The sequence below is a fragment of the Antechinus flavipes genome, chromosome 5 (genome assembly GCF_016432865.1).
Source record: "Antechinus flavipes isolate AdamAnt ecotype Samford, QLD, Australia chromosome 5, AdamAnt_v2, whole genome shotgun sequence".
In the NCBI taxonomy this organism is placed as follows: Eukaryota; Metazoa; Chordata; class Mammalia; order Dasyuromorphia; family Dasyuridae; genus Antechinus; species Antechinus flavipes.
In genome coordinates, this window is record NC_067402.1 from 91,548,574 (window position 1) to 91,573,084 (window position 24,511).

The 24,511-nt window shown below is 40.8% G+C and overlaps 1 protein-coding gene across 3 annotated transcripts; it reads right to left on the reverse strand.

Moving 5' to 3' along the window:
* Positions 1-403: 403 nt before the first annotated feature.
* On the reverse strand, positions 404-22,557 carry ZNF775 (zinc finger protein 775). 3 transcript variants are annotated; one of them, XM_051961804.1, is made up of 3 exons: positions 22,454-22,557; positions 13,564-13,678; positions 404-11,595 (listed from the first exon to the last, which is right to left on the reverse strand). In XM_051961804.1, the coding sequence occupies exons 2-3, from the start codon at positions 13,613-13,615 to the stop codon at positions 9,908-9,910; spliced, it is 1,740 nt and encodes a 579-aa protein (XP_051817764.1). In that variant the 5' UTR covers positions 13,616-13,678; positions 22,454-22,557; the 3' UTR covers positions 404-9,907. The 3 variants fall into 3 exon arrangements, with proteins under 3 accessions (XP_051817764.1, XP_051817762.1, XP_051817763.1); XM_051961802.1 differs by lacking the exon at positions 22,454-22,557 and adding an exon at positions 22,082-22,443; XM_051961803.1 differs by lacking the exon at positions 22,454-22,557 and adding an exon at positions 21,015-22,065.
* Positions 22,558-24,511: the final 1,954 nt, after the last annotated feature.

Here is a 24,511-nt window from a genome sequence, read left to right on the forward strand (position 1 = left end):
GTAAATTGTGATACTTAGTTGCAATGGAATAGAATCTGAACTATAATAAGCAGAACTAGGAAAACAATATGTACTATATGATTTCTATAATGTAAATAAAAAGAACAACAAAAAGCCCCTTAACACTATAAGTATAATGCCAAATCTTACCCCCAAAAGATGTAAGAAAATACACCTTCTTTCCTTCTTTATAGAGGTGGGAAACTCTGGGTTTGGAATATTGCATATTATCAGAAGTGGTTAATCTGTGGATTAGTTTTGCAGAACAGTTTTTTTCTCTTATTCTTTGTTATAAGAGTTGAGTGTCTGGGAAGTGAGAGGAAGTGAAAGGAGAAGAGAAGAAAAGATGGTATGGGGAAGAGAGGAATATGTTCAGAAATAAAGGTGATATAAAAACAAAATATATCAATAAAAACACTTTTAATTCAAGAAACAAAGGAGTTAAACTGTTCTGAAATACCCTCCCAGAACCAACATTCCATGGAGTTTAAATTGGTATCTTCAAGCCAAGGGCCTAGCATGGTGTTCTCTGCACACTGTTGATGCTTATTAACTTTTGTCAAATTGTTGGATTCAAGTCAGTAAATTATGCTATGGATATTGTGCCCTTTGGTAGTATGGAAATCTGAAAAGGGAACCTGATACAAATTCACAGAATGGGAAAGCTACACTGGACTTTCATGATCTAGTCCTGTTTGGGTTTAAGTACTAGAGTTCAATGCTCAAAAAGTTGTCAAACTGTGCATACCCTTTGATCCAGCAGTGCTACTACTGGGCTTATACTCCAAAGAGATACTAAAGAAGGGAAAGGGACCTGTATGTGCCAAAATGTTTGTGGCAGCCCTGTTTGTAGTGGCCAGAAACTGGAAAATGAATGGATGCCCATTAATTGGAGAATGGCTGGGTAAATTGTGGTATATGAATGTTATGGAATATTATTGTTCTGTAAGAAATGACCAGCAGGATGAATACAGAGAGGACTGGCGAGACTTACATGAACTGATGCTAAGTGAAATGAGCAGAACCAGGAGATCATTATATACCTCAACAACGATACTGTTTGAGGATGTATTCTGATTTCTTTGACAAAGAGATCTAACTCAGTTTCAATTGATCAAGGATGGACAGAAGCAGCTACACCCAAAGAAAGAACATTGAGAAATGAGTGTAAACTATTTGCATTTTTGTTTTTCTTCCTGGGTTATTTCTACCTTCTGAATCCAATTCTTCCTGTGCAACAAGAGAACTGTTCAGTTCTGCACACATATATTGTATCTAGGATATACTGTGACATATTTAACATGTATAGGACTGCTTGCCATCTGGGGGAGGGGTGGAGGGAGGGAGGGAAAAAGTCGGAACAGAAGTGAGTGCAAGGGATAATGTTGTAAAAAATTATCCTGGCATGAGTTCTGTCAATAAAGAGTTATATTTATGAAAAAAAAAAAAAAAACTAGAGTTAAAATATCATCAATAGTCTCTTTCCAATGCAAATGAATGTGACTTCTCAGCTCAGTAGCACAACTGAGAGAGACCCAGGCACTTAAGTTGTTCAAGAATGATCCTCATGATGGAAAAATTATTTCCTTGCCTTCCTTCTAGCTCCTTAGGGATCATCTCTAAAGTTTACACACTGAGCAGAGAACCTATACATGTATTTCACATGTATTTTACATAGGATTCACACACAAACACACACACACACACCCATATGTGTTTATATGGGTAGAGTGTGTGTATCCATACCCAGCAGGATTAGCCTACAACAAAATTGTCAAACTTCAGCATGAAGACTTCTTCAGTGATTCCCATTATCTGTTGGAGTTCCCTTCCCTTCCTTTTCTAAGTTCATTCATAGATGGAGAGTGTCCATGTGGGATTTCAGAATCTCACTTTACAGGCCCCGTAGGAGTAAATGATTTGCCTAAGGTCACACTATAATTGCAGAGTCAGGATTTGAAACCAGTCCCTTAGATTACAAAATCAGTACTCAGTCTTAGGAGTTTGTGGTCCTTCCCCCAATGCCGACCTTCAGGGTATTTTATTTTGAAAAGATATCTTCAAGGAAAGGGCAAAGCTTAACCCTGATGATTGAATCTCTAATATAGAACCTCAAAAATCAGTAAGAGGATTTTAAAAGGGGGCGAGGGAGGGTGTCTTTCTGAAATCATTCTTCCCAGAGCATTGCTGACCTAAAATAGGTCATCTGGAGAGAGGAAGTTCTCCATCATTTGAAGTGTGCAAGCAGAGGCTGTCTGGCTTGATACATGAAATTTCAGCATTAGGAAGGAGGTTAAAGTCAGTGACCTTTAAGGTAGGTCTGTGTAGCACTGATTATGAGGATGCCCTCCCTCCTGATCTGTGTTAAGGTACAAGGCTAGTCAAAAACCTCTCTTGCACCTGGAGAGGCTGAAGCATAGATGGGGTGCCCATTGACATCTTTCATCTCCAGTTAAAAGGTTTGACAGGAATCAGAACCACAGTTATAGCACAAGGAGCCTTGGGCCTGGGGAATGCGGATTCTGAAGTCACTCTGATGTGAACTTTCTAGAAGATCTTGGGTAATTGATTTCCTTCTTGGGGACCTCTATTCTTTCACCTGATACAAGGAGGGAGTTGAACCAGATAATCTCTAAGCTCATTTCCAGTTCTGATATCTCTCATCCTGTGAAAAGGAGGGCACTTCACTGACAAGGTTTTTAAAAGAACAAACAGCAGCATACCCAAGGACGTCATCTATATTTTTAGCCCTTTTCAGAATAGTTTATACTAAAAATAAAAGAGAGATGGGTGATTGTCGGGGGAAGGGAATATTGAGATAATAACATTGAAGCTTCATAATTGATGGAAAGAGGGCAGGAAAGAAAGTCCTGGATTCTAGACCTAGCTCAGCCAGGCAGCTACCCTGTCACTCAGCACCTTTGCTGAAGGTGTGGAGGGTGGGCCTAGGAAAAAACATACTGTGTTCCCTCTCTGTTCTCTACCAGCATGTTTATGTAGGAGACCATGTGTTAAGATGTACACTGAGGGAAGCCTTCAAAGAGAAGATAATTCCTGAAAGACAAACTAAGAATAGTATGGACAAGAGGCTTAGTTACTCTCTCTTGCTTGGATAGTTTGTAGGGACTTTATGGGCAGAGCAGCCTTTTAAGTCAGGCTGCCTGGTCCCATCTTGGAGACCCAGATCCCAGTCACCAGGAGCAGAATCTCCCCCAGCATGGTCACTGCAAGCACCAGATGTTCTGCCTGGGGATCCACAGTAGAGTTTAACCCTGACGTGTTTCCATAAATTATCTGGCTGAAAGGAAAAAAAAAATGGCCACCAGTTTCAAGGAGTCCCAAGTTAAACATGGATTCCTTCAAAGCTGAATAAGAAAGCCCCTGGTGCCCAGCTCATCAGGTGACAGAGATCTCAGCAAGAGTAAGGTGGAGCTACCTAGCACACTTTTGTGGGAGTCTGGGGCCTGAAGTTAAAGGGTCTCCAAGAGACAAACATTGAGGAGAAAGAAATTGTCCTGGGGGAGTGAATGTAGATGGGTAATCTTTGCTAGTCCTCAAGGCATACTAGTCTAGTAGGAAGTTTTATAGGGGAACATCGGAGTTTCACAGAAGTCCAATTTTGATACTTCCCAGTGACTTGGAGGTAGTCCCTGAGTTTTCAAAAAGCATGTCAGTAAAGCACAAGCTTTGGCAAACACTACCAAGCAGGAAAGGCTGAAAGGCCAGTGATGGACTCTATTTCTGAAATCTGAATTTCAGTCCAACTAAATTCTGAGGTACTCAATACTACACTGGCCACAAGTGATCCTTTTTTTCCTTTTTTAGTGTCAGCAACAGTGTGAGGTCATCTACCAAACTGTAGGCAGGGTTTTGTCTGAACACTCATCCTGACAAGCTCTCAGCGCCCTAGACAGTGAAGCATTTAAGATCTTAGGTGCCAATGAAACATGGCATTGACATAAGGTATCTGTTCAGCTCAGGCCCCTAACTTGCAATATTCAATTGCTGATACAAAGTGAGTCACAGCTTACTGACAGGTAACATTTCAGGACCTAGAGAGAGACAGAATACACTGGTCAGTTGTTGGAATCCTTACAAAGTGTTAAGTTATTAGAATTGATAGAGACAATAATTATCTAATTTAGCATGGTTCAGTCGGATTGATCTGATCCTACAAGGAGATGTTATGGGCCAGAACTTGAAACAAGGTACTAAGTAGAATTGAGGAGACAATGTTTAAATCTAGTTTAAAATTGATTTAATCCTACAACAAATAATGGTTTCCCAGTGATATATGATTGATGCGTACTCAATGTACAGCATATAAGCAAGAAGCTCTCAGAGCCAAAGAGCACTCTGGGAGATTGAGAGCCAGGAGTGAGTGGAGGCAATAGTTGTGAAGATTCAGAATCAAGATTCAGAGGGAGCTGGAGGCAACAAAGGACAAGCTGCAAGAGCTCTTGGAACTAAGGAAGGATAGAGTCCTCTAAGAAAGCTAACCGGGCCCAAGGAAAAAGATAAGACTTGGAAGAAGAAAATAAATGTTTGGATTTTATCAGCTAGCTGCATTTGAGGGGATTATTACTTTGAACTGAAACTAAGGCTGCCTGCAGAAACCTCCCCAAGAAACCTGTTCCCAGAGAACCATTATATTATACAAAAGAAGAAAACACCAGAGTCAGTGGAGAGCAAGCAGAAGACAGAGCCAGGAATCAGAGAATCAGAGCTGGAATCTTAGCAAGCATCTAATCTAAGTCCCATGTTTTATACTTAAGAACTAGCCTCCATTCTCTTTATCCATAAACATAATCACTACCCGATTAATCCTAGCAGAGTAGGGGATATGGATATCAATTTTGTGAATCCCAAAGACCTCTTAGGATATTTTGTCTGAGGGACTCAGTGATGAAAACAAATCTCTATGACTTCCTATGTGCAGGATACCACATTCAGAGCTGGAGGCAACAGGAAGTTCAAATTGCCCACTCGAGCCCTCATGGAGTTAGCTAACTTCCAGGGTCAAGTCTAAGTGAATCCAGTCGGTCACAAGCATCAAACAACACACTGCTTCCAGAACCAGATTAAATTGTAATCTGGAAATATTTAGCGAAATAAATACAAATATAAAACATGGGTAATGGTAATTTGTGGTTTTCTGAGTCAATATACCACCTTCAGTGTGTTTCTATTTGAGTTTGATACCACTGCAATCTTCCATAAGCATAAGTCTATTCAGCTCCTCGCTTTTGCCATTTGCTCCTTTGACAGCTACTTCTCTTTGGCTGTCAGAGGGAAGAGGTGTCTATCATCCTCCCAACTTCCTCAGCAGAAGTGATCCTACCAGCATCCTTGGATGAGGAGAATATGAGAAAGTGGAAGATGAGGATACGAGATACCCAAATTTCCACTGGTAGCAAATCATTCCAGGACATTCCCAGTACCAATCCCCCTCACTACCAATCCCAAAACCCAAACCTAAGTCTTCTGAGCAATATAATTCAGTACTTTCTTTTCTGTCCCAGTTCTATGGGACATTTTTGATACAATTTTGTTTTTCCAATCCTCCCTCCTTAAACAACATGAGGACTTTTATCTTTAGTGAACTCAATATTCAAGAAGGATGCGCTCTTAAAAGAGCTTGCCTAATTCCATCCTGCCAAGTCTCAATGGGACCCCTTCTCTGCTCCATGTCAAAATCATTATGAATGCCAAGTATTCTACCAGACCTTCCCACTGAATATGAATGCTTCTGTTGCCAAGTATCACCCCAATGTTGGTTTTCATGGTGACTGGCATCACCATGGCAGCCAACAATTTATAGCACTTCTCTTATTTTTCTAAAGTATTGGAGATCTTAATCCTGTTTTCCATTGATGGTAGATAAATACAGGGGCCTGTCGTGTAAAAATTAGCAGGAGTGTGGGGTGGGGTAGGAGGGGTGGAGTAGACCCTTTGACAAACAGCTTAAAATCATCTATTCTGCAAAACTACTTTTGATTAAAAAAATAAGCAAAAAAAAAAAAAAAACCCTCTGAAATCTCATCTCCTCCATGAAGCTTGCCTGCTTTGCTGAGAGTCAGTGCTCCTTCTTTGCTCACTACCCCTGGAACAGACTTCCTTATCAAATATAAAATATAAAAACATACAATTTGATATATTTAACCTAGTACTTGGTTGGTTGGTTGGTTTGGCAGATACTTTTTCTACTGTCAAAACCTATCAAAAAGAATAAAGTCAGTTAGACTGGCCTGTATTTTCTGAATGAACCCATATGATTCAAAATAAGAAAGACTATTTGGAGCTAGAGAATTGTGTTTTAATGCTGAGCACATTTTAAAAAGAACATTTTAAAAATTGGGTTCTATGGAGTTTGGTGACCAGAATGCCTTGAAACTATAGGATATACAGGTTCAAGGAACCAAAATAATTGAAGAGGGAACACAGTCACAACCTTCAGTTATCTGAAGAGCTGTCATGTAAGAAACAGAGCCAGCGCTAGGAGACATGAATTTTCTGCAACTAGAAGTCTGAGCAACCAAGAGCAGCAAAACGGGGATTCATGTGAAGGCAATAAATAACCTCTAAGGTTCCCGCCAATTTCAAGCATCTATAATTCTGTGATTCACTGACTTCCCAAACAACTCGGGCATTATGTCCTCATCCCTTTATTTAGTCTAGTCTACTCTGTCCAAAACCTATCCATTCTTCAAATTCCAGCTCAGATTCTGCCCCTTATGTGAAGTGTCCAGCCCTCATGGATCTAAAACCCCAGACTGCTTAGCATTCAATTCTATTATTTTCTGAATCAAGAGCATCCCAGCCTTGTCTCCCAGTTAGAGAAGGTAGGAGGCTACCATCACTAACAATCACACATGGTCATTTTGTGACGCAGAATACCCATTTCTCTGATCCTCAATGGAAATAATTACTCTTATTTTCCTCACAGGGAGCTTGTGAAGAGAAAATGAAAGACTTTCCTATGAACATTTTCATGGCTGTCCTCTGGTATGAGAACCATGCTTGAAGGAGTTTTACTGAGAATCTGAAAAGTAGGTATGAATAAAGTTCTGAAGGTAAGATTCCAAATCTCAAGGAGAAGCAATGCCCTAACCCAGATCAGAGAATTCTGTTCAGGGATATGATACTGGAGAAATAGAGCAATGTGTTTTCCCTAGTCCCAGAGGTTCTCAACCTTTACATATATGAAGGTTTTTTTTTTGTTGTTGTTGTGTTGTTTTTGTTTCTGGTCACAACTACATTTTAATATAACTATTTTCTTCTACAATCTATTTTAATGTAGGCATTTATAAATATTATTCCATAGGTTAAGACTTCCTGCCCTAAATATTTAAGAGTATTCCAAAGGAAAAACTTATTCCATTTGTACGGCTTGTTAACATGCTCATGTCAAGAGACAGAAACAAGAAGTGTAGGAACACAACTGATCCATTATGAGGTTACTGTGACTAGGTGAATTTCAAGTTAAACAAGGCCCAATTGTTCCTAGACATAGAACCAGAAGTACCAGAAGATTGACTTTGTCCAGGCAGATCAAAGTAACCAAAGGATCAAGAACCACCATGCCCAGCTATCATGACCACTGTAATCTACTTCACCCTTTAAAAAAACAAAAAATTGTCATTAGAAATGGGTCAATACCTGACTGACAAAACATTTGCTATATTTCAGCAAGGAAAAATTCTTCTCAATCTGTTCTGCTACCACTGCCTCGCTCCCTACATGGAACACCCTATGAAGCCAATAATGAATCTTTCTCATCTTGGACTGATACCTGTGAGGTTTTAGCAAATAAAACTGCTTAATAGAACCTAATGACTCCAACACTTTAGTTTTGTCCTTTGTGACACCTACTTACCACAGCTCTGGCCAGTCAGAAGCAGTGAGAACTCACCCTGAGGAATCACTATATGCCAGATTGAGCAGCAGCCAGTGGCCCTCACCAATTCCTGTATAATGTACCAGCCGCCCAACTGACAAGCACCCATCATGACAAGAACATAACTAGATCCTCTCTGAAGTAGATCTGCAATATGCCAAAGTGTTTGGGATTGTGGAATTCTTGGGGCCAGAGGTCAATATGAAAGGTCACATTTTCTCGTGAGAATGCTTGCCAATAATCAAGCTTGATTTAAAAAGAGAAATGAGAAAATGACTAGTAAAAGATTATCATAATTAAAGAGCATCACAGTCTAGTGGATAGAAGACAAACTTTGGAGCTAGGAAATTAGTTTAAATCTTGCTTTTGTCCATAATGGCTGTTGGATGCAGGGCAAGTCATTTAATCTTTTGGTGCTCAGGCAAATCCTCAAGATACTACATTACAGATGAGTTATTAATCTATATCAGTGGAAAATTGTTCCATATTGTGGAGTTTAGTATAAAAATGAAGCCACAGGTCCCACCCATTTATGGCCAACTCCCTACCCCCCCAAAAAACAACAACAACAACATAAGATCATGCACTTTTCCTTAGGGCAAGTTGTACCAACAATCTCTATCAACCTAATGCTAACCCCCACCCCTACTCCACTCCCAATCCCAAATAGTGGCAAGGACCATTAAGAATTCCACTAACACCCAACCCCAATCACCTACTTTCCCCTAGATTGCCCCCTCACTGCCTGACAGCCACTAAATCAAAGCACATCTCAACCATATCTCAGTATATCTCAGCATCTTCAGCCTTTGACTTGAGATGGTTGAGTAAACTGGTTTTTTAGTCTCTTTCTCCAGGAATAAGGAGGAAGAGGGATTATTGCTTCCCACTGAGCATATGTATGATATGCAGAAAAAAAAGAGAATTTTCTTGAGGGGGCCTTCTTGGAAGAAAACAAATAAGGTCAGGAGTCCTGGAGATTTAGCAAGTAGAGGTAAGGGAGAGAAAAGGAAATGAGCACTCAGACCATTTGAAGTATTCAATCCTTCATTATTCTGTTCTGAAACATTCTTGATAAAGAACCAAGTAAATTATCTTCACCCTCCCTTGGGTACCATTTTGTTCTCTAAATGACATGTGACATTGCTATTCTTCTGGAACCTCTATATCTGGGGTCCTCAAACTATGGCCTGTGGGCCAGATGCAGCAGCTGAGGATTATGAAGTTTATTTAAAGGCCCACAAAACAAAGTTTTTGTTTTTACTATAGTCCGGCCCTCCAACAGTCTGAGGGACAGTGAACTGGCCCCCTATTTTAAAAGTTTGAGGACCCCTGCTCTATAGTATCAAACCCCAATCAGGCACCTCCTCACTGCTCTTGGACCAGGCCTCCCAACAGGTCCATGCGGGACAGGCTAGGACAGCTCCTTCTTCCCATCTGTATCATTAGAAGACTTCTGACTTCCAATATTAATGATGCATCTTAGTGAAGCTTTGGAGACTCCTTCTCTTTGGAGTACCTATTCTCTGGGCCAGTATAGACCAGGATAGTTCATATTAGTACCTGGCTAAAACCAATTTGGCCTTCCTCCTAGGCTTCCCATGCCTTTGAATTTCTACAAGTATTTGTGAATGTTCCTCCCTAGGATGCTACCCCCATCTAGAGTCACTGTGTGTCCCCTGGAAAAAAAAAAAGGATGGGAACAGAAACAGGGAGAAGTCACTGGAGTTAATTACCTGGCCTAACCCAACCCCACTGTACTCAAGTTACCAGGTCATTCAGAACTCATCCACAACCTGTTCAGAGGATAAGTTTCTAAGCCTTGAAGAAAAGCCTCTGCCTCTTGAGTTAGGGTCGGGAAGAAACCTCCCCAGGAAAGTTACTGCTCTCAAGGGTCTTCTGTCCAAGCAAGTAGGTCAACTATAACCCCTGCCCATCCCCCACCCTCCCCATCACACACATGCACACAATCCCCAGGTACGGAGACTTCCTGAGTCTCAGCCCCATCCGTTAGGGTTCCTCCTTGATGCTGTGAGCAGCAGCAAGCACCACCTGGCCCCTTGCTCTATGGACACGCTGGTGTTTAAGCAAGTGCTGCTTCTGGCTGAAGCCCTTGCCACAATCAGCACATAGATAAGGCCGCTCGCCTGTGTGGTTCCGCTGGTGCCGAGTCAAGTTGGGCTTTTGGCTGAAGCGCCGCCCACAATCTGGGCAAGGGTAGGGCCGCTCCCCCGTGTGAATCCGCTGGTGGATGGTGAGCGCAGACCACCAGGTGAAGCTCTTGCCACACTCGTTGCAGATGAACTGACGCTGCTCAGCAGTGCCGGATGAAGGGGCTCCTCCTGCTGCCTGGGACATGCCTACTGGGCCCTGGCCCCAGCGCGGCTCTCCGTCCAGCAAGACAAGCTCATTCCCTTGCAGGGCCTGGGAAGCCGGCGGCAGCTGCAGAGGGAAGCCCAGGGCATACTCCGAAGCCGGCATTAAGGCTGACCCCGGTTCCCCACTGGCCACGGCCACCACCATCCGGCCCCGGAGGGCTGCCCCGTGGAGCAGCTTGGAGGCAGCATGGGCCCTCTGGTGGGCTCGCAGGGCTGCCCGGCTGGGGCAGCTCTCCCCACAGCCAGGGCACAGCGAAGCCTTCTCCCCAACTCGGTGTGTGCGCTGGTGTTTGAGCAGATGCTGCTTCTGACGAAAGCCCCGGCCGCAATCAGGGCACAGGTGGGGTCGTTCGCCCGTGTGGTTACGGAGGTGTCGAGTCAGATTGGGCTTCTGGCTGAAGCGCCGCCCACACTCTGGGCAAGCATAGGGCTGCTCCCCTGTATGGATCCGTTGGTGAATGTTCAGGGATGACCACCACGTGAAACTCTTCCCACACTCATTACAGATGAACTGGCGCTGCTCCCCGGACCCAGCAGCAGAGGTCCGAGCCTTAGCAGATGGTCCCGGCCTCCACTCTCCACCAGCTTCCACCCAGGGACACCCTGGCAGTTCTTGTGATGCTGATGGAGGCTGGCGGGACTTCCGGGTAATCTTGTCTCTTAGCAGCTTCTGCAGCTCAGCGTGGGCCAGCTGACGGTCACGGGCATGGGTCCTCTGGTGGACACGCAGGGCAACTTTGTGGCGGAAGCGTCGTTCACACTCAGAGCAGGAGTGAACTGCGGGGCGGGAGTGTGTCTTCTGGTGTTTGAGCAGATGTTGCTTCTGGCTAAAGCGCCTCTCGCACTCAGAGCAGTGGAAGGGACGCTCACCCGTGTGGTGTCTTTGGTGCCGAACTAGGTTTGGCTTCTGGCTGAAGCTCTTGCCACACTTGCCGCAGTGATAAGGCTTCTCTCCTGTGTGAGTGCGTTGGTGGATATTGAGTGAAGACCACCAACTAAATCTCTTCCCACAGTCTGGACATGTAAAGTGTCCCTCCCCTACTGGAAACTGTGGGCCAAGAGGTGTGGGGGCTGCTGTGGACCCACGGCCGGTTGACCCTCCCAACCACTGAGCACTGGGAATTCGGCCAGGGCCTTGGGCCTCCTCCCACCCTCCTGGGGTTCGAGACTTCCCCAAAGCCTGGCGAAGTGGATGACTCAGAGCATGCTGGAAGATATTCTCCTTGTCCTTCTCTGGCAGAATCGCAGGAGCCTCCAGGGCCTGGGGAAGCCACTCCTGCTTCTCCCATTTGATCTTCACCATGATGCTGCTGTCACTTGCTAAAAAATAGGAGATGGACAGAAATGATTCTCAGTAATTGATTCTCGAATAGAAAAGAGGAAGGCATGAAGTAGAAAGAGGGGAAGAATAAAAAGTGCATAGGAATAAGAAAGATAGCAGAGAAAGACTAGTGAATGGGAAGGGGAAAAAGGAGAGAAAACTATTAATGTGGAGGAGAAAATGAGAAGAGAAAACTGAAAGGAAGATGGAAATAAAGAGATGAGAATGAGAAGGCATGGAGGAATGAAGAAGAGGACAAAAGGGAGAAGAGCATGGAAAGGAAGAGTCGAAAGAAAGGGGAAAGGAGAAAGAAAGGTGAAGCCTAGAAAGACAGAAAGAAAAGTTAAATTTGGGCCCTGCATTTGAAACCCTGGACTGCAGAGGCAGAGTAGATCTCTTGCACTGATCTTTGCCTGTTCTATCTCACTGCTCACTTTATGGGTCTGAGCAGGCCAAGGAGGGTCCCAGAAAGGACACACAGACCTTTTAAAAATACAGCCCATGCTGGTGGGCCAAGAAAAAGTTTAACAACCACCATAAAAATAAAACCCCACTCCTCAGCGAATTTCCCATACTTGCTTCCTGTCATCACCAGGGAAAATAGGCCAGATTAAGACAGATGTCATATAATTGTTTTCCAGAGGCTATTCCCTTTGTTTTATATCATTTCAGAAAGGGCCTCAAGAGGTCCTTCTTCATTCCTCTTGGTGCTTTCTTGAATTCTTTCTTGTTTTTCAGCTGTATTCTATGTATACCCCTTTGCATCTGCATAGATGCAATGCTGCATAGCTGAGAACTAGGTAGGTAGGGAGACAGGTTTTTGGCATTCCCGTCTCCACCTGTCAGTAATATACCTGCTGAGAAGGCCTTCAGGGAACTGGTTTAACACCTTTTTAAGGAATCATTGTTTGGGGGATAAAACTGGCAACTCAGAACTGGAAATTGAGACAGTTGGTGGGTCATACATTCTCTATTATTGGCTATGTTCCAGCAGAGATGAGGTTCACTTTTCAGAATGACAGAGAGAGGATTCCTATTTCATGGTAGGGTTCTTTTTTTTTTTTAATTTAAATTTTATTTTATTTAATAATAACTTTGTATTGATAGAGTCCATGCCAGGGTAATTTTTTACAACATTATCCCTTGCAATCACTTATGTTTCGTTTTTTCCCCTCCCTCCCTCCACCCCCCCCCCAAGATGGCAAGCAGTCCTATATATGTTAAGTATGTTGCAGTATATCCCAGATATAATACATATTTGTAGAACCGAACAGTTCTCCTGTTGCACAGGGAGAATTGGATTCAGAAGGTAAAAATAACTCGGGAAGAAAATCAAAAATGCAAATAGTTCACATTCATTTCCCAGTGTTCCTTCTCTGGGTGTAGCTGTCTCTGTCCATCATTTATCCATTGAAACTCAGTTAGGTCTCTTTGTCATAGAAATCCACTTCCATCAGAATACATCATGGTAGGGTTCTAATGAAGGACATATAAGGTTTCTTCCAACCCTGACACTCTGGGAATCTATTTCATTATTCTGCTGTGGTAATCCCCCATAAAGTTTTATTATCCCTATTCTCCAAATAAGCAAAAAATGAGATACAGGGGTTGAAGTGATTTGCTCAAAGTCTCATGGTTGTTAATGGCAATGCTATGACTAGAGTCAAACCTCTCCAGATGAATTTGCCCAGGTGCCTATATCAAATACAAGACATAGATTCTACTGAAAACCTAAAACAGAATAATAGAAAATGGAAGAAGAGTGTTTTAAAATGAGTTTTTAAAAAAATCCTATCATTCTCCCACCCTCTGGGTAAGGAAAGATCCAGGCAACATAGCAAGCATCTAGCTGAAAGAGGCTGAGAGGTGAATGTAGAGTTAAGGAACAGAGGACTAAGAGAGACAATGAGAGAAATGAATTTGGGTAAGGTGCCAAGGTTCTAGTCTTTGCTCATTTCCTTACTTACCTGAACAACCACTCAGAGGGAAATCTCTGTCGGTAGATGCGTCTTGAGTCATTACCACAAGTTCTGACCCCTGTCCTTTAACATATAGGTCAGTGGACTGGGAAAATTGGATGGCCTATGAGACAGGAAAGAAATGATGGATTTTAAAACTCACCAACATAATAACATCTTACATGTGCATAATTTATCATTTAATCCTTTCCAAGAGGCTTTCAAACCCCTGTATTCCTCTTGATCAAAGTTTAATAACGGTTCATTACCTTTGTAAATGGTTACCATAAACAACAAGACAAGCATACATGACTACCAAATTTACAAATGACTCAAAATCAGGAGGAACAGCTAATTGGAAAAAACTTAGGCTCCAAAGAGATTTTCAGAAAGTTAAGCTAGAAAGGCTGAATCTAATAAAATGAAATTTAACTAAGACAACTGTAAAGTTTTATGCTTTGGTTCAGAACGAATTCAGAAGTACAAATTGGGAAGTTTTGACATATTTGAAAAAACCTGGGGTCTTCTCAGTGACTCAGTAAGAGTCAATAGTGTGACAAAGCAGCCCAAAGGGGACCCTTGGCTACCAATAGAAGTAGGTTATCCAGAACAAGTGAAAGTTCTATTGTGTTTTGTCCTAGTTCATATAAATTTTAGAATACCATATGCAGTTCAGAGTGCCATATTTTAAGAAATTGGTAGTAAAGAATGTCCAGGGAAGGACAGTCAAGATGGCAAATGGCTTCTAAGAACAAATGAAGAAAATGAGGACATTTACCCTAAGGAGAAGACTTCAGGAGGACAAAATAAAATGGTTTCAAATAACTGAACTATTACTGACATACAGTATTAGACACAGCAATGTACTGGTTAGTTTTGCTGAACGTGTTTTTCTTTTCCTTTTCTAATCTTTGCTCAATTTGTAGAGGAGATGAGGAATGATATATTTTGAAATAAATATGATATAAAAACAAAAAGTATCAATAATATCAGAGCTTCTGCTGCTTTTCTAAAGTCAACAATTATTTCAATTAATTTCTTGGCTAATTGTGACTTCTTGAGTAAATAATGTCACCAGCAAATAGGATTACTGTGGTCTCCTCTTTGCTTGTCTTTTTGCCTTGAGTATCTTTTTATTTCTGTTCTTTTTAGCACATCTAAAACTATGTCAAAAAACAGTAGAGAAAGGGGCATTCTTGCTTTACTCTTTTTATTTACTATGAAAGCCAGAAATTTTCAGTTCCATACAGATTGTAGTTTTTGATAAGGATAAGATAGGAAATAGGAATAGGTGCTAAGTGGCTATGCTTTGCATTTTTTTTTTTTCTTTTCACTTGCATTTACTGATCTAATCATATTATTTTGGATGTCTTGCTGTGTTTCCTAATGTTGAATGATTTATTGAATCCCGAGAATAAATCCAATTTGATTTTAGTGAATGTTTTGGGGGATTTATTGCTGTAGTCTTTTTTGCCAGATTTTAATGGAAATTTTTGAATATGTATTCATTAACAATATTGTTCTATAGTTTTTACTTTAAGTTTGCCTAGTGTATGCGTTAGAGTTACATTTATCTTATAAAATGAGTTTGATAAGTGTTTTCTCTAAAATTTTGAGATTAATATAGTATGGATATTAATTATTCAAGAGTTTGAGGGAATTTTGCCTATAAATGCATCTTTTTCTTTGGAAGTTAATTTTGAATTACTTCAATTTTCTTTTCTGAAACAGATAATCTGATATTTTGTTAATTGGGGTGTTTTGAACATTTTGGTGTTAATTTCTCTTTTAAATTTTTCAGTTTGCTTGGATAAAAATACTGATAATTTTATTTCTTCTTCTTGTGACTTCATCTTGTTCATATTTTTATAATGTTGATTTCATTTTCTTTCTTCTAATCGGGTTAGCTAAAGTTTTATCATTTTTGTTAGTCTTTTTAAAGAACTATTGTTTACTATGTATCAGTTCTATAGTTTCAGGAGGGTTTTTTTTTTTTTTTTTTGGTTTGGTTTGATTTTCCTATGTTTCTACTTCTACTTTAATTTTCAAATTTTCCTCTTATATACTTATTTTGAGTTTGTTGAATTAAAAATTTTGCAGTTCATGAGTTTTCTGTTTTTCTATTTTACTTTTATGCATATTCTTAGAAATTTATTTTATCTTCTATGTTGCTGTAACCAAATCCCAGAAATTATGGTACAACAGATATCACATCATTATCATTCTCTTTCATATAGTTATTTTTATTTTTTCCTTAACCTATTCATTATTTAGGATGCCATTATTATGTATGTCTTTACTTGGGTTTGTATATGTTGTTTGTGTTCCCTGCATTAATCACCATTTAAATTTTGTTATCTGTAAAGGATATGTTTAGCATCTTTAATTTTTCTTATTAATAATAATTCTTATTAACATAACTTCTCTGTGCATTAATACATGGCTATAGTTTTTGTAAAAATATTGAGAACTATATGCATTTCTTCATTTTCCCACACAGAAGTTGCTTTAAATCTTTCATTCTGAAAGAATGAAGCTATTCCTGAAAAGTTCCTAAATGGATTATGCCCATTGAAGAGAGAGCACTATTTGGCCTATGTGCTAGGTATAAAGAAGGGAAAAGGATCCATACATATATCAGCTCTTTTTGTTAGAGCAAAGAACTAGAAAATAAAAGATGTGTATATCAGTTGGAGAATGGCTGAAGATGTTATGTATGAATTAATGGAATATTCCTGCATTTTTAGAAATGAAAGAGACAGTTTCATAGAAACCTTGGAAAATTTATATAAATTCATACAGCATAAAATAAGCAGAATTAGAAGAACAACTTTAAAAAAAATTACTGTCAAACAAAAACAACTTTTGACTTAAGAACTCTGAATGGAATGACCAACCACAATTTCAGAGGCCAGATGAAGAAGCATGAAATCTACTTCCTGACAAAGAGATTATGGAATCAAAGTACAGAATGAGACATACATTTTCAGATACATCCAATTGGGAATTTGTTTTGACTATGTATTTTTTATGAGTTAATATTTCTCTTCCTTCCTTCCTTTCTTTTTCTCTTTCTACAATTTGGAAAATTCAACAATTTTGGAAATTTTAGTTGAGGGGGGAAAGGGAAGACAACTAGCATTAAGGTCCAAAAAATATAAAAAGGTCATTGAAGCAATTTTTTAATACACACACATACACACAGGAAGGTCGGAAGGAAATACAAGCAAGGGTAGCTTTGAAAGTTATATGCTACCAACCAAACAAAAACCATATGATCATCTCAATAGATGCAGAAAAAGCATTTGATAAAATCCAACAGCCATTCCTAATAAAAACACTTGAGAGCATAGGAATAAAAGGACTTTTCCTTAAAATAGTTAGGAGCATATATTTTAAACCTTCAGTAAGCATCATATGCAATGGGGAAAAACTGGAACCTTTCCCGGTAAGATCTGGAGTGAAGCAAGGTTGCCCACTATCACCATTATTATTCAATATTGTATTAGAAACACTGGCCTCTGCAATAAGAGTCGAGAAAGAGATTAAAGGAATTAGAGTAGGCAATGAGGAAACCAAACTATCACTCTTTGCAGATGATATGATGGTATACCTAGAAAACCCCAGAGATTCTACTAAAAAGCTATTAGAAATAATTCATAATTTTAGCAAAGTAGCAGGATACAAAATAAATCGCCATAAATCCTCAGCATTCTTATACACCACCAACAAAATCCAAGAGCAAGAGATACAAAGAGAAATTCCATTCAAAATAACTGTTGATAGCATAAAATATTTGGGAATCTACCTACCAAAGGAAAGTCAGGAATTATATGAGCAAAATTACAAAAAAGTTTTCACACAAATAAAGTCAGATTTAAATAATTGGAAAAATATTAAGTGCTCTTGGATAGGCCGAGCAAATATAATAAAGATGACAATACTCCCTAAACTAATCTATTAGTTTATTTATTTAGTGCTATACCAATCAGACTTCCAAGAAAATATTTTAATGATTTAGGAAAAATAACAACAAAATTCATATGGAACAATAAAAAGTCGAGAATCTCAAGGGAATTAATGAAAAAAAAATCAAATGAAGGTGGTCTAGCTGTACCTGATCTAAAATTATATTATAAAGCAGCAGTTACCAAAACCATCTGGTATTGGCTTAGAAATAGATTAGTTGATCAGTGGAAAAGGTTAGGTTCACAAGACAGAATAGTCAACTATAGCAATCTAGTGTTTGACAAACCCAAAGATTCTAAATTTTGGGATAAGATTTCATTATTTGATAAAAACTGCTGGGATAACTGGAAATTAGTATGGCAGAAATTAGGCAAGGACCCACACTTAACACCACATACCAAGATAAGATCAAAATGGGTCCATGACCTAGGCATAAAGAACGAGATTATAAATAAATTAGAGGAACATAGGATAGTTTATCTCTCAGACTTGTGGAGGAGAAAGAAATTTGTGACCAAAGATGAACTAGAGACCATTACCAATCACAAAATAGAAAATTTTGATTATATCAAATTAAAAAGCCTTTGTACAAACAGAACGAATGCAAACAAGATTAGTAGGGAAGTAACAAACTGGGAAAACATCTTTACAATTAAAGGTTCTGATAAAGGCCTCATTTCCAAAATATATAGAGAACTGACTCAAATTTATAAAAAATCAAGCCATTCTCCAATTGATAAATGGTCAAAGGATATGAACAGACAATTTTCAGATGAAGAAATTGAAACTATTACCACTCACATGAGTGTTCCAAATCACTATTGATCAGAGAAATGCAAATTAAGACAACTCTGAGATATCACTACACACCTGTCAGATTGGCTAGGATGACAGGAAAAAATAATGATGAATGTTGGAGGGGATGCGGGAAAACGGGGACACTGATGCATTGTTGGTGGAGTTGTGAACGAATCCAGCCATTCTGGAGAGCGATCTGGAATTATGCCCAAAAAGTTATCAAACTGTGCATACCCTTTGATCCAGCAGTGTTTCTATTGGGCTTATACCCCAAAGAGATACTAAAAAAGGGAAGGGGACCTGTATGTGCCAAAATGTTTGTAGCAGCCCTGTTTGTAGTGGCTAGAAACTGGAAAATGAAAGGATGCCCATCAATTGGAGAATGGCTGGGTAAATTGTGGTATATGAATGTTATGGAATATTATTGCTCTGTAAGGAATGACCAGCAGGATGAATACAGAGAGGCTTGGAGAGACCTACATGGACTGATGCTGAGTGAGATGAGCAGAACCAAGAGATCATTATACACTTCGACAATGATATTGTGTGAGGATGTATTCTGATGGAAGTGGATTTCTCTGACAAAGAGACTTAACTGAGTTTCATTGGAGAAATGATGGACAGAAACAGCTACACCCAAAGAAGGAATACTGGGAAATGAATGTGAACTATTTGCATTTTTGATTTTCTTCCCGAGTTATTTTTACCTTCTGAATCCAATTCTCCCTGTGCAACAAGAGAACTGTTCGGTTCTGCAAATATGTATTGTATCTAGATATACTGCAACATATTTAACATATCTAGGACTGCTTGCCATCCTGGGGGGGGGGGGGGGAGGAGGGAGGGAGGGAAAAAAACGAAACATAAGTGATTGCAAGGGATAATGTCGTGTAAAAATTATCCTGGCATGGATTCTGTCAATACAAAGTTATTATTAAATAAAATAAAATTAAAAAAAAATAAAGCTTGTCAAAGGGAAGTCAAAAAAAAAAAAAAAGAAAGTTACATGCTAAATTATTATTTACTTAAAAGGGGGAAGAGAAAGTTATATGAAATGGAAATTATTTTAGAAACTAGACTCTTTTTATGTTCTATTTTAAATATGAAAATGTTCATTTTATTTGATGCTTAAGTTCAGAATAAAAACAAAATAAAATGTTTCTTTTCATTCCTAAGATCCTATGAATATTAAGATGGGGCTATAAAGAAAGATAAACTTATTCACCAAATCTCCCAAATCTTTAAAGTCTTCAAAGTTTCAGATAACCCAAAGGAAATTCTACTTTGTTCATCAGAAGGTTGAATTATTGGAAGAGAGACACACACAGAGGCAGAGACAGAAACAGACAGAAACAGAGAAGGAGGGAGGTTAGAATGTATAAAGAAACAAAAAGACCCAAGAAGAGTTTGCATTCCTAGATAACAGATGCCTAAGTTGAATATTCAAAGAAATGCTACATGTTTTCAAGACCTACTCTTAACCCATGAAGACATTTATGAAATTTGATGTCTGACTCCATGGACAGAATCCTTACCCATAGGAATTGATCTTTCAGAGAACCAATTTTGTTCTGATATAAATAGTAGAACTAAGAAGCAAAAGAGAAAAGGATAAAGGAATAGGAATACCATACTCAAGGTAGAGGTAACAGTAGGAAGAATAAAAAGGGATGGGGAGTTAGAAGGAATTCTAAATACCATCTACAGAAGTGGAGAAAAGGAAGATTTGTGTGTGCCTTGTTGAAAACAGGAAATCTGAGGAATGGTCAAAATCAAGACCAGCCTTAACTGTGCATATATTACACCCCTGATAGTTTGGTGGTTCTCTTGTTCTTCTACCTTTTCCCTACACATCTAACAGCATCCTCCATCAGGCCTACCACCACGACTATCCTGATCTCCATCAATATCTTATACTTTCCTGGAGTTAGGTAACAAAGGAAAGAATCCCAAATGTTCCCAACACAAATGACTAGCCCGGTGACTGTCCTGAACCTGTTAACAGCTGAAGCTAAATGCAACCCTGTAGGCTGGATCAGGCCAAAAATCACCGAATGAGGCTACCAGAACTCTGGTTTTCCCGATAAAATGTCCTCAAATCAAGAAAGTGAGATAGCTCATAGTAATCACCCACCCGGCATCTGAATCTCTTTTTAGCACTAGCCCCACACTCCACCTCAGCTTAAACCTCCTCTACGCCCACATCCTTCCCCATCATTCATAGAATCTTTTTAGGAGGGCCAGGCCCACAGAGCATTATTCATGATCTCCCTAGACATACTATCCCAGCACCCAAGCCAAACCCAGCTCCTCAGACTACAGTCCCAACCTCCTACCCCATTCCATTCCTCCCGCCCCTTTCCCCCTTAGGGAGGCGGCCTCAGCCCAGGGGCCAGCTCCAAGGCAGCTGCCATGGAAACGCCTGGAAAGATCACAAAGGGACTGTGGCAGGCACTGTACACCAAGGAGAGGTCTGGGGGATGAAGAGGAAACAAAGGGGCTTTATTTTCAGAAGAGATGGCAAGGGCCAGGCACACGCTAGAGCAATGAGGGCTGCTGGAGCGTGGCACGAGGGCATGGGGTTGGGAGTGGGGCAAAGAAAGACTACATCTCCTATTCTGGTCAATACAGGCCCCAAAGGTACAAGGAAATGAAATGGATGAGGCAGGAAGTCTTGATTCAGTCACACCCACCTTTCTGAGTTTGTTTCTCTGATTGGACCACATCCTTCCTTAGAGCCGACCCCTTCTTTCTGTCCTGCCAAGGTGCAGGCCACCAACCAAGCCACCAACAAAGCCAACAGATAGGATAGGATATTAGATTTAATGTCAGCTTTTACTCTCCAACTGTACCCTCAAACTTAAAAAAAAAAAAAAAAGCAAGAGCTGTTATTCCCCACAAAAAAGACCCATCCTATTTTCAGACCCCCACACCCAAATTACTGTTCTGTCATCCTTCCCTGAGGAAACTACCACAGAATGTGAACTTTTCTCTAGTTCCTCAAGACCTCCCAATCCACCTGTATTCCTCCCTTCAGATCTTCCCTACATCTAGCAAGCTCCCCTTTCTCAGTCCATCTAAAACTTAAGACATCTTTCCACAAGATCTAGCCTCACCTCCTCCACGAGAGAATCTTGATTCCTCCCCTTCCCTTTCAGCATTTACTGGGGGAAAGGATAAGAATGGGCCCATAAGAAAAGCCATTAAGTGAAACATCTTTTGGTCTTAAATATCCAACTAGATCCTAAATTCCCTAAGTGCAAGGGCTATGAATGTGGTCGTTTTGAACTGAGAAGATGCCAGAGGGATTAAAGGTTACTTCTGCCCCGCCCCTTCATCCCACTCCCCATAATGGGGGAAGAATATGTTCATATGGTTATTGGGGAATGGGGACCTGGACTGGCATTATGATGACTAGATGCCACACCACCATTCTTATTATTTTTGTTGGTGAATGTGTGCCTGCCTGCGTGCGTGTGTGCAGTGTGTGCGTGTGCACGAGTGTGTATGTATGTGTGCTTTCATGCGCAAGCGCTTAGCCCTGGAGCTCTGACCTGTCACTCCACCCCCACATTCAAAGATGCCTCAGGGGTTTCACTCTGGGGAAACTCTGGCCCCGTTAGAATCTAGTAAGTGTTACACACACCACACACACACAGAACACACGCTCACAGACAGAAACACAGCACCTATACACCAACAGGATCGTGGGATGAGGGTCGGAAGTGTCCTGGCTGAAAGCGGTGTCCAAACGTCTTACTTTACAGCTCAGGAAACTGAGGCCCAGGGAGGGGGAGTGGCTCGTCAAGGTCACGCTAAAGCCATCAGGGGCCGCGCCGGACTCGAGCCCATCTTCTGGACTCTGCCAGCTCCGAATGCTAGGAGCCCGGGAACTCCACGTCGAGGGCTCTTTGCACTTGACACCATTCCACGCAGAGGGGCAGACGCGCAAAAACAAACAGGGCCACGGCTCACGCGGCCCCAAATGCTCACACAAGCACGCACGAGCACCAGACACACGCAGATCAGTCCACGCGCGCGTGCACGCCCCACAACGAGTCCCTGGGGAGGCCCCCGCGGTCACGTGCATACGAAGTGACCGGGCGGGTCGGGGGACGGGCAATGCTGTTACCTGATCCGAACCGGTCAGGCCAGCGCCGGCGGGGGAGGGAGGGCGAGGCCGCCGAGGCTCGTCCGAGGGGAGAAGCTGCAGCCGTGGAATGAAGCCCCCGAGAAAAGCAGGCTCCTCCCCGCACTGCAGGAGCCGGGATTGGCTGCCTCCCGGGGCTACCCACCCCGGCCCGGGGGCCTGACCTATGACAGAGCGGCAGGCCGGGCCACGGCCCACCCCCGCCAGCTTATTGGCTAGCTTCTAGAGAGTCGACTCCACCCAGAGCCAGCTGGGAGCGCGCCCCCTCACCCCCACCCTTATCCCCCGACCAACTTTCCCATTGGGAACTTTGGCTGGATCCAGACTATGGATGGGGAAAGCTTAGTCAAGATTGTCCCGAGCCCTTCAGTTGTTTCCAAAGCTTGTGATGGGGATGGATTTCTACCTTCATGCCCCTTTATCCAGGCTAAGTCTCTGGGAAGGTCCCTCGGGAAAGCAGTAGTTGGACTTGGAGGGCTTTTAGGAATCGGGACTCCTGGGTCCTAACCTCTCTAAGACTTAGCCTTTAGGGGATCATCTGCAATTGATATATCTGGCTGTATGTTGTTTTCCTCATTAGGTGGTTAAGTTTCTTCATAGTAGGAGCTTTTCTTTTGCCTTTTTTTTGTGTCCCTAACACTCTGAGTAGTGTGCCTGGCACATAGTAGGTGCTCAATGTTAGGAAAATGTCTTGTTGACTCTTTTAAATAGTTGTCTCGATTGATGAAGATAAATAATACTATAAGGATCAAATGAGGTATCTTTTATGACAATATTCCAAAGTGTTACGCAGACATAAAGTATGAATGCTTCTTATAAATGTCGGAGACCAAATCTGTCTAAAAGCAAACGATATCTACACTATCTAAGTTCCAAAACTTATACCTCTCCATCCCTATCACAACCCCCCCCCCAAAAAAAAAACACTCCTAGATTAATGGTCAGTAATTTCACAAAAGTAGTACTCTGTCAATAGATAACGGTTCACAAAACTTCTGTAACTTAGAAAGTCTGCAATAACAGTGAACAAAATGGATACCTACAAATTAGAGAATAGCTTAAAAAATTGTAGCATATGAATTTATGGAATATTTTGGCCATCAAAAGCAACAAATGAGCTGTTCAAAGAAACATGAGAAGACTAACATGAATTGATATCTGTATCAATATACAATATACAATCAATATACAATATAGACAATATAAAGTAAGCAGATGGAAGAAAAATATATATAACAATATAAATTGAAAGGATTAAAATAAAACCAAAAGTTGCATAATTATGACCCAAGCTTGCCACTTCCTTTAGGTGGAGGGATGGGGGGCCTATGGAAGTAGAATGTTGTATATTGTCAGATGCTATGAATTCCATTTGCTTTGTGTTTTTAAATCTTAATTAAAAGGGAAAGCTCACTCTGTAAAAAGGGGGAAAGAGAAAGATATACTTATAAATAAATGTGATATAAAAATAAAAGACATCAACAAAATTTTAATGACTTGCTGGGGTCCAAATATTCACACTAAAGCCAACCTAGTGCTGACCCTTACCACACTTTTTTTAAAATTTAAATTTTGTTTTATTTAATAATAACTTTGTATTGATAGAATCCATGCCAGGGTAATTTTTTACAACATTATCCCTTGCACTCACTTATGTTTCGATTTTTTTCCCCTCCCTCCCTCCACCCCCCCCCCAAGATGGCAAGCAATCCTATAAATGTTAAATATGTTGCAGTATATCCTAGATACAATACATATTTGCAGAACCGAACAGTTCTCCTGTTGCACAAGGAGAATTGGATTCAGAAGGTAAAAATAACTCGGGAAGAAAATCAAAAATGCAAATAGTTCACATTCGTTTCCCAGTGTTCCTTCTTTGGGTGTAGCTGTTTCTGTCCATCATTTATCCATTGAAACTCAGTTATGATCCTTACCACACTTAATTCTTTACTTGTCCTTCACAGACAGACCGGTAGTACCAGATTAATTTCCCTACAAACAACACTTTATCAGGTCATTATTCCAATTAGAAACCTTCAA